The sequence below is a fragment of the Natator depressus genome, chromosome 22 (genome assembly GCF_965152275.1).
Source record: "Natator depressus isolate rNatDep1 chromosome 22, rNatDep2.hap1, whole genome shotgun sequence".
Taxonomy (NCBI): Eukaryota; Metazoa; Chordata; order Testudines; family Cheloniidae; genus Natator; species Natator depressus.
The window spans coordinates 18002935-18015838 of NC_134255.1; the positions used below are offsets into that span (position 1 = coordinate 18002935).

The 12904-nt window shown below is 46.1% G+C and overlaps 1 protein-coding gene across 4 annotated transcripts in view; it reads left to right on the forward strand.

The window, feature by feature from the left end:
* Positions 1–3084: 3084 nt before the first annotated feature.
* Positions 3085–12904, forward strand: part of CEP164 (centrosomal protein 164) — a 72125-nt gene continuing 62305 nt past the window's right edge. For 2 of the 4 annotated variants that reach the window (XM_074936930.1, XM_074936931.1), the window contains exons 1-4: positions 3085–3228; positions 7921–8033; positions 8847–8958; positions 9534–9747. In XM_074936930.1, the coding sequence (XP_074793031.1) occupies positions 7946–8033; positions 8847–8958; positions 9534–9747 (414 nt within the window). In that variant the 5' untranslated portion in view covers positions 3085–3228; positions 7921–7945. The remainder of the gene's footprint in view (positions 3229–7920; positions 8034–8846; positions 8959–9533; positions 9748–12904) is intronic. The other 2 variants (XM_074936932.1, XM_074936933.1) reach the window with 1 other exon arrangement.

Sequence of the window (12904 nt, forward strand, 5' to 3'; positions counted from 1 at the left end):
GTTCCCCCCCAAAGATCTCTGGGAAGTGTAGTTTCCACTTTTGCTTCCTGTTCAAGTAACAGCTATTATCAGCTGTGTCTGGTTTCGGTGCCCTTTGGTGAAGAGAACAGCGTCTCCACTCTCTGGACTGGATGGTCACAATTCTGGCTTTGTAGTCTATGAATCCCAAGAGAGAGGGGAAAACATTTCAAGAACTCTTTTCCCATATAAATTTCAGCCAGTGGGGGCAGCTGAAGAAGAAAGCTGCATAAGAAAATGAAGTTTCTGTTTGCTTGTTTAAAGTATAAAGTTTATTTGCAACATGAATATGTGTGCAGCCTTCAAAAGGGTTATGAGTACGTGTGCTGAGGGATAGAGGAAGGCTGCTGGTCATAAGAAGCAAGGTTGATTTCAGGATATGTAGTTTTTAGAGAGCCATCTATCTTATAGCAATATTACCAAACCCAACCATTCAAAAAAAAAGCACAAGACATGACCCAAAAAATCATGAGATTGAGATTAAAAAAATAATTGGGGGTTCTTTTTATTTACTTTCTGGTTTCTGAGCCTTTGGGGAGTCATTTTTTCCAGCTTTTCTCTGCAACTACAAGACCCAGCAATGTACTTTTTTTTTTTTTTTAAAGTGAAAACTGAGATTCTTGCAGAACTCCAACAGCAGGGACTTTAAGAAAAACACCAAATATTGTAAGACTCACAAGAGTGGGTTATGCTACTATAGAGCACCCTACTTCCCTCCCCATGCATTTTTGTTTAAATTAGTCTTGAATTAAAAATCTGCTTCCCAAACAGTTCATTTTCCTTCATTGTTTGCACACTACTTTTATTTGTGTGTGTGTATAAAGTTTAAAATTAATTGAACATTTTTATGACCATAAAACAAAAAATGAATTGAACCAGTTTGTCTGGAGATAATTTATATTCCCTAAAAACCCATACAAAAAAAGTGAAATTGAGCAGAAACCATGGTGAGTAAATGACCAGGCTATAGGGCAAGCAAAGTGAAATGCACAGAGTCTAAACGTGTGTCCTAATCCAGAACACATTTAGGGCTTGTCTACTCTGGAAAGTTATGTTAGTATAAGTACAATTATACTGGTATAATTATATAGGCATAACTGCCTGTGTGGACACTTTTTTCCATATTGGATATTTTCAGTTCACTTTAAACCCCTTCCCAAACAACATAACCTAATTTTAAAAAGTCCTCCTAAACTATAAGAAGTGTCCACAAGTGTGTGTGTCTGTGTGTTTATAGTGTTATAACTATAGCAGTTTAAATTCACAATGTAATTTATACTGGTAAAATTTATCTATGTAGACAAGCCTTTACTCAAGGACTTGCACTAGTAGCCTTATTGATTTCAATCTGGCTACTCAGATACATAAATAACTCATGTAGGAGTGGTTCCCCCCCCTTTTTTTGTAACTTTAAAGCAAAGTTACAAAAAAAGTTAACATACTATATTGTACATTACTTATTCAGGATCAGGTTAATATTCAAAGAACCTGGCTAAAGATTCTGGCTTGCTGGCTGGGGAGCTCTCCTCTGCTGAGTATGTTAGAAGGGATGACCAAATTTCTAAATAAGGCCCATAATTTTAACGGGGCTCAGTGTAAATACCAGGAGTTATTCAAATAGTTCCCTTTGCAGGATAAGGCCCTAAAATTCATTCAATTTTAATAATCTCAGGTAGAGATTCTTCAACTCTCTCTTAGTGTGGATTACATCCTAACAGAGAGAAGGCCTCCGAGACATTTCCACTCCAGCGAGAAGGCCTCAGAGTTACACAAGATCTTGCAATTACATCAATTGCATACATGGAAAAGTAACATGAGGAAATGTATGTGTATTTTTAACGGTCTCTCTATCTGATTTAGCTGGAGACAGTGAGGAGGAGAGGTAGCAGAATATGGCCGCCACAGTTTGGTGCCTACTGATCTAAAATTGTACTAACAAGGAAAGGATTTTTAATATATTGTTTTATAGCATATTTAAGTATTATTGTTTTATAGTGCCCCTTTAATGGGCATTTCAGTAGCTCGCACCATAAGAAAGTAAAAGGATATAGTTGGCAATTAAAAATCAGCTACTGTCTGCGGACTGTTCAGGCCAACTTGTTGAAACTGATGGAAGTGTGGAGGGATGGGCAGTCATGACACTGGTTTAAAAATAATGAGATTTTTAAATAAATAGAATTATTGTTGTTAATTTTTCTTTCCCTTCAGATTTTCAAATCCATAGAGGATCCTGTTTTCAAGCTTTTCTCTGCACCAGGGAGGGCTGGAAACTTGCTTTGCTTAAAAAAGTGACCCCTGGAATTCTCATGAAGTCACAGTTTTGGGGGGGTTGTGTCCCCTTGGGCTTGGGGGGTTGGGCCCCTGTGTGTGTGTGTGTCATTACAAAAAAGAAAAGGAGTACTTGTGGCACCTTAGCGACTAACCAGTTTATTTGAGCATGAGCTTTCGTGAGCTACAGCTCACTTCATCGGATGCATAGCATATCGTGGAAACTGCAGAAGACATTATATACACACAGAGACCATGAAACAAAACTTCCTCCCACCCCACTGTCCTGTTGGTAACAGCTTATCTAAAGTGATCATCAAGGAGGGCCATTTCCAGCACAAATCCAGGTTTTCTCACCCTTCTAAACTGGTTAGTCTCTAAGGTGCCACAAGTACTCCTTTTCTTTTTTCTTTTTACGAATACAGACTAACACGGCTGTTACTCTGAAATGTGTCATTACACTAGGTTTTGGGGGGCATGCCCCTGGGAGGCATCGCGACACGCAGTGTTGGGGGGTGATCCCTGGGGTCATGACACCCGGCGTTGGGGGGCATGTCGCTTGGGGGCTCGAGGGCCCCGCAGGGTCATTGGCCCCGGTTTTGGGGAGGGGGTCGCTAGGCCCGGGGGGGGTCATTGCGGACTACAACTCCCACAAAACCCTGGGCGAGCGGCAGGACCCACGTGACTCGGCCCGACGTCTGCACCAATCCACTGCCGCCGGGGCCCCCCGGCGCCCAATCAGGCGGAGGCTGGGGCGGGCCCTGCCGTTGCTAGGCTTAGATCAAGCCCGGAAGTAGCTGCCGGCCCGTGCAGGGCAACCCCCAGGCGTCCATGGAAGCGGAGGGTGGGGAGCCCAGGCCGGGGGCCGCCTCCCCCCTCTGGTGCTGCCCGTAGGGAGCGGGGGGTGGCCCCGGCTGGGGAGGTGCTGGGGCCCCGTGGAAGGTAAGGCCGCCCTGTCATGGGCGTCTGCTAGGGGGGGCGCCAGGTGTGCAAGGGGGGCTAAGTGTGCAAGGGAGAGTGGAGGTGGGGGGTGAGTGTGGGCGTTGCGTGTGCAAGTGGAGAGGGGAAGGCTGGTGCAGGACTCGGTGTGCACTGGTGTGAGTGGGTGTGCACAAGCTGTGCCATGGGGGTGGGAGTTGGGAGAGTTCCTGCTGAGAGCACGTGGGGGTGCCAGGGGAGTGTGCGTATGGAAAGGATGCGAGGGAGCAGGTCTGTGCGCTGGGGGCGTGAAGTCTGTCCCTCATTCTGCTTTTGGCAAGGAGAGCATGAAAATCTGTTTCCTGGCCAGCACCCTGCCTTGTTGTTTTTTAATTTTCTCATAGGTGGGTGATTAAGCAAGGCATGGTTGTAGCCACTAATACCAAGCTGGGAACAGCATACTCACTTGATTAGTGTGGTAGCTCACAGCTTCACAGTATACATGTGTGTGGTGATATTTACAGTACACACAAGCACTTTGGTACATATACAAATTGGGATTCAATTAACTGAAATAAGTCAGCACAGACTCGATCTTCTGCTGCTAAAGACTGTGTGTGAGCGAGATGACTATAAACACTAGTAAAGAAATAAGAATGGAAGCACCTTAACCTTAAATTGTCCATATTCAGATGTTTTAGGTCGCGTATGTTCAGGAGAGAATGTGGAGTAGGATTTGTGATGTTGCTTTGATCCTGTGGTCCTGAAAATACTGCAGTCTGGGACCTAGTAGGATTAATTGGTGCTCATTTTACATAAGAGTTAAAAATACAGCGCCGTCTGAGGTCATTGGAAAGGGAAAAGGCAAGGAGAGCTCAATGATGGCAGCAGTGTGGTGCTAGCACTTAGAGCTGTCATTGTTAGCGTGTTGACAACATTGCCTGGTACACTGCCTGCCCTTGATAGCGATGATTGACCGGTACAAAGGCCCACAGGAAGTTGAAGACCCACTGAACATCACCGAGAAAAAATGGATGGGAGTTTTCCAGGGCACTAATGGTTCTTTTGTCTGGCCTTTATGTGGGGTAACCTATGAAGTAATTATCACAAATAAGTGACTGTTCATGTTTAATATTGGGGATAGTCTTCTAATAATTTTATAATTGGGACACGTTATCGTTATCATTATCATGGAAAATCCAAAGGGACATAGTCTCCTTGCAGACCAAGTGCCACCTGGATCCATTTCTAGCTAGATCGTTACGGTGGTCTGGCTGGATATTCAGTTTATATCCGTCTTCGGCAATCTTACGACACAACTGAAGCTTTTGGTAACCATGGTAATTGCTGTCCGTGTAGCAGCGTTCCTTGGTGCACATGCTTCATAATACATTGGTCTTCCATTCTAGTAATGCGTCTGTACCAAGAAAACCACTGAAACTGAACCAATGCATTTCGGATGTTGTCTTGCCACTTTATATAAAGCAGCTGACAGAGACAATGAGAATTAAAAACCTCAGTCTGGTGTTCTTCAGCTTTCTTGAGCACCCACATCTCACTGCCATACGACAGCGCAGGTATAACCAGGGTTCTGTGGATCTGTAGCTTTATGGCAGGCTTGATGCCACGAGGTCCTCACAGAGGCTGCTGAAGGGCCTGCAACGTGGCTGCTCTACAGATGTCCACATCTTTTGAGAACCCTCCAGCACTGCCCTTGCTGCTTCCCAAGGATTTGACAGTTGCCACCTGCTTGATGTCCCATGTAGACAGATTAATACTAAATGGATTGTAATTTGGAGCTGGAGGCTGCTTGATGGTGATGGCCAGGCATTAACCAGACCAATGCGCACTGCTTCTTGCCCAACTAGATCAGCCATCAGCGATTCACCAGTCTGAGCCAACAAGGCAGTGTGATTGGCATGTTTGAAATCTCGAAACAGAAGGGTGTTCAGCTCACTGTCACCGACAGCTGGCTCCTCAAGCTTATCCATAAACTAATTGGTGCTGATATTGAATAACGATAGCGACAGAACACAGCCTAGCCGAACTCCTGTGTTCACAGCTTTCTGTTTCTTTATAGCGCTCTTCTGTCATTGACATTATCTTCCCAGGGATTCCAAGTCATCTCTTCAGAGCCTGCGAACTTGCTCAATGCGCTGAATCGAAGGCCTGATGGAGGTCCATAAAAAGTGCTGCACGCAGCTTATTAAATTCATCCATCTTCTCAAAAAGCAGTCTCAAGGTAAATATCTGGTTGACAGTGGAACGACCAGGTCTGAAGCCACGCTGAGTATCCTGGTCTTTGCCATGAAGTGCATTGTTGATTCAAGACATTAATATGGAAATGAAGACTCTCCCTGGGACTGGTAAAAGTGTAATACCTCTGAGTTGCTACCTATGGCCTTATCACCCTTTGGAACAGAGTAAAAATAATGCCGCCTTCCAATTGTTGGCAGTTATGTTAGTGCTCCAGAGGGTCTGGAAGAGTCTGTGCAGCCTAGGTACAACAATACTCTCGCCTGTTTTCAACAACATAGGGGTGATGTTACAAACTCCTGGTGCCTTCCCAGACTTCATCTTACAGACTGGAATCCCGATCTCTTCTTGGCTGACAGATGGTAGCTCTCCCAGAATTCTTGGCCCTCTTCAGGCAGTGGATAATTGAGGAACATCATGACGTGGTCTTGCAGACTCTGGCTGATGCTGCTTTCCGGGTTCTTTACTGTACAGGCTGGTACCACCCTCCACTGCAGACACTGCACAGTTGCATAGAGACTGCAGAGATTCTGCCTGGTGGCAGCCTGTCCAAAACTGGCTGCCTGAGTTGACCACTAGGATTCCTGATTTTCCTTACACAGTGACTAGATGCTGTTCCAAAGTTTAACCTATCCAGCCTCTGCTTTTGCTCGTGATAGATGTATCTTTTTTCTTTAATTCCAGCTGCAGTGAGCATCTCCTCACCAATCAGTGCTTGATGTTTGAAGGGCTGTGGCCACAGCCCTGAGCTAACAGTCGTCCCTGCTGACTTGAAACAACTCCATTCCTTCAGTCTGTAATGTTTCAACAACCTTGAGCAGCCCAGAACAAAAAGTCATCCGATACCTCAATTCTAAGAACAGCTTTTGATTGAATTGGACTAATTTCAGCCTCATTAACTGGCTGTGGTAGAAGTGGGAGGTGCACTCTTGTCAGCAGAAGCTGATGGTCATGTCAAGTTTAGCATACTGTGAACTCGTACATCCATGACAATAGACTACCAATCATTTTTAACGAGGACACGATCAATAACAATTATAGAGAAGCCATGTGGCCTATACCAGGGCTGCTTGTGATTCTTTGTGTGTCGGAGGAGCGAGTCAGCAGTCACCACATCATTGGCAGCTGCAGATTTCAGCAATCGCTGCCCTGTCGATGCAACTGAGCCCTGGTCTGTCAAACCTGCTTCGCTTCCCGATCATGGCCCCCGTGACCCTCGGAGTGCCTCCGTGTCTACTGGCAAACTCCAGTCAGGCCTGGCAAAGGCACTACACCTAACGCACACTTGTCGTGGCATTTATCTATGAGGAATGTCATATAAGGTATCTAATGAAAACGTACAGTGCACTGGTCATTAATAGCAGTGTGTGTGTGTGTGTGTGTGTGAACAGTATAGGAGGAATTATGGATACTTACCGATATTATGCTTTAAGTCTGTAATCAAACAAAGAGGAAAAGCAGGTTTTCTTCCAGACAGGAGAGGATGTAGTTATCACCCTGTCTCTAATGTTAATTAATCAGGATTAGCTAAAAACAGTGGGGACTATATTCACATATTGAGGCAACAAACAAAGCAAATTAACGGAAGGGTAACATGGACAGCTCGGCACCTACACCTCAAAGAGCAACCAGTAGGGCAAGGAATGTTGTCTGGGGTTACGCTTCACAGGATGCGTTTCAAAGATGTCCTGGCGTATAAGAATAGGAGGAAAAAAGACCCGAGGTTCATCAACAGACTGAGGAAACCCTTTGTAGGGCTTAGGGGAATCATGAAAGTCTGGATCCTGGTATGTCTGAATTCCAGCAAGCACTACAGGAGAAGTTTTAGGTGAGAGACTGTTTTAGAAAAGATTAACTTCCTAGAGTTAAGTTCTAGACTTGCAGAAACATTTCTCTCTCTTTTTTTTTTTTTTTAACCAGATTTTTCTATTATCTTTGCTTCGTATTATCGCTTGAATTTCTGTTCTTTAGTAATAAACGTATTCTTGGTTTTACTATATGTTATCCTCAGTGTTGTTGTAATACTAAAGTGTGGATCCGCAGTTCACCTAGCGGGCTGGTGTGCGCACTGTCTCTTTGGGGACAGAGGATCTGGTAATTTCTGCGGGTGTCCAGTAACGGCTGGATGTGGAAGAGGCACATTCTTCCAGGGAGTTTCTGGGACTAGGGTTCATCAAGTGTTACCTGCAAGGCTAATTAAAAGCTGGCAGAGCTTTGGCGGAGATTGTTTGGCTGACTAACATGCTGGGCTGATAGGGAGCTGTCAACCAGTTTAGTTCCAGCAAGTCTCTCTCTTGATGAGAGAGAGACTTGCGAGAGAGAGAGGGAAACGAGGTCACCCATAGTTCTGGGCTCCCCAGGAAAGCGTCACAGCCCCACATGCATATCTGCTAATTAATATATAATGAGTGAAATTCATTTATATCTAGCTACGGACATTGGTTGTGTTTTCACTACTAGGTGCAGTCAGTGTGCCCCCTTATGAATGGACATGGCAGGACCTGCTATACGCATTGGGGATCAGCTCATCCTAGAAGAAGATTATGATGAAACGTACATACCCAGTGAGCAAGGTAACTGGCATCTGCCTTCCTCAGAGCAGAAAGCTAGGGCTCAGGAGCTGCTCTTCAATATTGCAGGAGGATGAGTGATGGTCGGTATGTTGGAGAGTTGAAAAGATAGCTCTTGTGTTAGTGGCACTCCATCCTGCTATAGTTAGTGCATCAATAACAGCCAGTCTCACAAAGAAATTCTGATCTGCTAGCAAATTGAAGCAGAAGGGGCTGCAAGGCAGATTCAGAGGCTGACGTTAGTCCAGTCAGTGCACTCACTGAAAAGAGGTGCTGCGTTGGCTCTTGGTTCCATTCCCTTGCAGCCTTTGGGACTGTCGCAGAGGAAACCAGCCACCTGGGGCTGAGCAAGAGAGCCAATCTCTTTTAGGAAAACGAGGGGCAAATGTTTGTCAAGAGGAGATGGTGTCATCTAGTGGCTAGAGTGGGACACTAGGATTCAGGGTTCTTGGGACCTGATTGTCCTCTTACTTACACTGGTTTTCACTGGACTAACTCCTTTTGACTTCCATGCAGTTAATTCTGACATACGGCGGTGAGATGATTTTCATTCTCATGGATATACATCAGTTTGTGGCTGCCTCTATCTCCTACCCCTGCAGTGTTCAGCCTTGCCTCTCCCATTGTAAGATGCTCCCTGGCACATGGGATGTTTTCTATAGCTCTGTGCAGCCTAATTCTAGTGTCTTCAATGAGGGGGTTTCCCAGCACCCCTGGGTTGTACCTAGCACAGGTTTGCACAGTAACGCACAGCCTTGCTTGTCTGCCACACTGTCTTCTACTGTCTTTTGTTTCCTCTGCTTTTTTCTACTACAGAAATTCAGGAGTTTGCCAGGGAGATAGGGATTGACCCTGAGAATGAGCCGGAGCTGATGTGGCTGGCCAGAGAAGGCATTGTGGCTCCTTTACCTCCAGAGTGGAAACCATGGTGAGAACTCTAAATCAGCAGCTATTTCAGTAGATTGTCAACCTCTCCTTGCTAATCCCTCTTTGGGAGCTTGTCAAATAAGTAGGGGAAAGTAGCCTAATGGTTGGAGCAGGGGACTGGGTGTCAGGGCTCCTGGGTTTTATTCCCAGCACTTCAACAGAACCAGTTTGTGATTCTGGGTAAGTCACTTCCCCTCCATGCCTGTAAAATGGGGATAATACAATACCGTACTTCACTGGGGTGCGGTGATGCTTAAAAAATGGTGGAAATGCTGCCTTTGCCCTAGGGAGAGGGAAGAAGTAGTTTGGGAAATGTGTGTGATGGAGGCAGGAATGTGCTGTGGGGCAGCTGCTCCCCCATCCTGTGTATTTGGGCTTTTCTGGGGCAGCATGCTCTGCTTCTGCTATGCACCAAAGGGAGCCTGTGGCCAGCATTTGTAAAGCCCTATGAGCTCCTGAGACGAAAGGTTCTGTGGCCACACAAAGCAGCATTGCTGCTAGCTGTGTACTGATTCCTGTGCACAGAGCTGATGCCCTGACTCTCTCCTGTCTTCGTGTTCTGTTTCCCCACATCAGTCAAGATATCACTGGCGACATCTATTACTTTAACTTTTCTAATGGCCAGTCCACGTGGGACCACCCTTGTGATGAACATTACAGAGAACTTGTGATCCAGGAGCGGGAGAAGCTTTCGGCTCATGGCAGCATTAAAAAGAAAGACAAGAAGAAGAAAAAAGACAAGAAGGAGAAGAAAGACAAGAAGGAGAGAGAGCCAATGAAACATGCTGTGGTGAGTATACCTGAGGTGCTTGTTGGGGAGGGCCAGAAGAGCCAGCCTGAGTATAAGTGACCAGCCACGAGTTGGTGATGGCTGCTTCTTATTGTGGTATTAGAGGTTAGGCAGAATGAATGACCTGCCTGGCTGGCTTCAGGCATGAAGTGGTTGTGGGAGGCTGTGCAGAGGAGCAGACAGAGGCAGACGTGGCATCGCTTTTCAATTATTGTTCTTTAACTTACTTTTTAACAACTGGGCCAAATCCCTTAGTAACCCGAGGCCAGAGGAGAAATTGGCCTGTTCAGGGGAGCAGCTACTGCCACTTTCACCCTCAAGGTCACTGACCTCTCACTTTCCCCTCAGCAACTCAGCACTTGGTTTTCTGTGATGCTCCCAACGACTTTATGGCCTGAGGGGCTGTGAGGTGGAAGGAAGACAGGGCTCACTGGATGCTCCCTCCCTCCAGTCTTGCTCTTAGAAAAGGGAGCTGGGACTGTGGAGTTGCTGTGGTGCCAGAGGGGCCCCATGTTGGCATGAGCAGTTCAAAGCCCCCTTCCTAAATCAAGTCAAGGATACTGCAGGACCCAAAGGTGTCTCTTCTTCGTTTTGTTTGTGCTGAGGGCTGGCCAAGGTTTTCTAGCATATTGTTCTTCCCAGTTGACTGGGCCAAGGTATCAAGCTGCTCAGGTGACTTGGAGTTAGAGTGGGTCTGTGGCACACCCAGAATGTCTCTAGGATCCTCCTGTTTCCTAATGCTTTGCATACCCCCGTTTGATCACAGGCCCTTGCAGAACATGGGCTCAGAGCTCTTAACTCACGCCATTCCTCTTACTTCCTGCCTTTCAGGGATGGAGTAATTGCTGTGCTGAGATGGTGGGTGGGGGAGTTGTTGTAGAATTTTTGGAGCAGTATTTCTCATTGGAAGGAACAACCAATGTTGTTTATACAGTAACTGTGCACCTGTTGCTATGGTATCTAGGCACCAGGCACAGCCTTAAAAGCAACAGATTGATCTGTTTTTGCTGTTGGTTGGCAACAAGAGTAGTCCTCCCAATGGCAAACCATTCCTCCCTTTTCAGGTAGAGAGACCTTTCCCAGTTCAATCAGTAACTGGGTAAATGTCAGGCTGATAAGATGTGCCTTGAAGGCCAACAAACTCTTGGGGTTAGAAGTCTTTCAGGCAGGGACCTTCCATGGAAAAGGCCCAAGCCTTCAATTTGAGGGACTTCTGATAGCGCTTCTTATTTCAAATGCTGCAAGTATATCCTGTTCCATTTCGTGCTGTAGATGAGTGTATGTATCGCATGTTGTCTATTTTAGTTATCTGCTAATATTTATTTACTTAGGAAATGCAGCCAGAGCCAGGGATTCTTCCTTCAACATCCTTTTATCGAATGTCCTCTCCCATCCTCTCCTCTGAGTGTGCAAGTCCTGATCTAGATCAGGATAGCCAGATTAGGAATGAGGGCTTTCTTAAGAAAGGTAAAGGAAAGACCTCTGGGAGACCACCAGAGACAAGTGACTCAAACAGACAGTTTGCAGGGACTTCCCCAAATAAATTGCAGCCACTTCTCACAGCAAAGTCCAGCAGAACTCACCAGATCTTCGCTGATGTGGAGAAAATTTTAGGAAGGACGCCATCTTTTAGCAAATCAGATGTAGACAACCAGCAGGGCCAAGACAAGACCCCAAAAATTGGAGACAAGCCTTGTCTTGGTTTTTCTGACTCGGAGTTTGAAGGTTTGGATGTTGTTAGGACAAAGCCCATTTCCTACGTGTCAAAGAAATCGTGTTCACAAGACATTGAGAATGGGAGAAGTGTCCTTGATTCCCCCAATGTCCTGGAGGACAAAGGTATGCTCTTTGTTGAGGAAAAGCTGTCTGACAACTGGAAGGAGGAGGAAATGACAGGAGAGTGTGTCTGTCAGCCTGATGACCGCTTATCAGTCAGAGAAAGATCAACAGGGCCTGGTGATGATAAGGAAAGAGACCTGGGTTTATCACAAGCCAATGAAAATGAAGCTTTCTTGACCCCCAGTACCCCTGACCATATTTTTTACAGCAGGAAACGTGAAATGATTCTCTTTGATGCCAGTCTCCCAGAAGACCTGAGTTTGATTGCGGAATTTGATGCTCACTGTCCCCAACGGGAGCTGAGGGCACACAGCACAGCAGTCGAGAGCAGAAGGAAGAGAAAACTTCAGGATCATGCATTGAGTCAAGCCACCAAACTTTGCAAGAGCAATGAGGCTGTCGGCAAGTGTGAGAGAGAGCGCTCAAAGCGGGCAGAGTTTGTTGAATCTGAAGGAGCAGGCCTACAAGTAGCCCAGAAAAAAGACATATTAGACTGCCACCTGGCAGTCCCTGAAGTGACTGCAGAAACATTACCCTACACCATAGGGGTGGAAGTTTGTGCTCAAGCAGGAGCTGAAATTTCTGCGTCGGAGCCTGTTTCTCTTTGTGCTGGACAGCACGAAGAGAAGGAGAAGGCAAACGGTTTGGGGCCTGAACCTGATAGCAGTGTTACAAGCAGTTCAGCTGACCATTTTGTATCACAGATTTTGGGAGAGGTTGATAACTTCTCCTGGGATCTCCAGAGCTCTCATGAGTCTGACAGACAGACAGACCTGCTTGCTGCTGCTAAAGGTCCTCTACCCACTCATCCTTTCTCAGGAACTCTCCAAACTCAGCCGCAAAGCTCAGCCAATGAAAAGTTGCAGAGTGACTGTAACTCTGAGGATGAGCAGTTCTATCAGTATGTGCAGGAAAACGATCAAGTGCCTACTCAGGAACATAGTTGTGTCAGTTTTAACATGAAACTGAATAGGTCACGTGATGCCCCTGAGACGAACAATGAGGGCAGACAAGAAGAAACAGTAGAAGAACAGCAAAGGACAGAGCCAGTTCCTAGAGGGCTAGAGGCAGATTTGTTCACAGAAGGTTTACAGGTTTCTCCTGGTTGGCTTTATCAGACCACCGAGTGCCAGGAAAGTAGCAGGCTCTGTCGGCAGGTGGAAGGAGAGTTGACCCAGAGCGGGAAAGCGACTGAGGATTGCAGCAAACGGGAGCTTTGTGAAGGAGCAGGCAGTAATGAGGTAGGCAGCTTAGACTTAAAAATCCCTCTGTAACTGGTTTGCTGTTCCATTATAAATGAATCAGAGGAGTTGAGTGG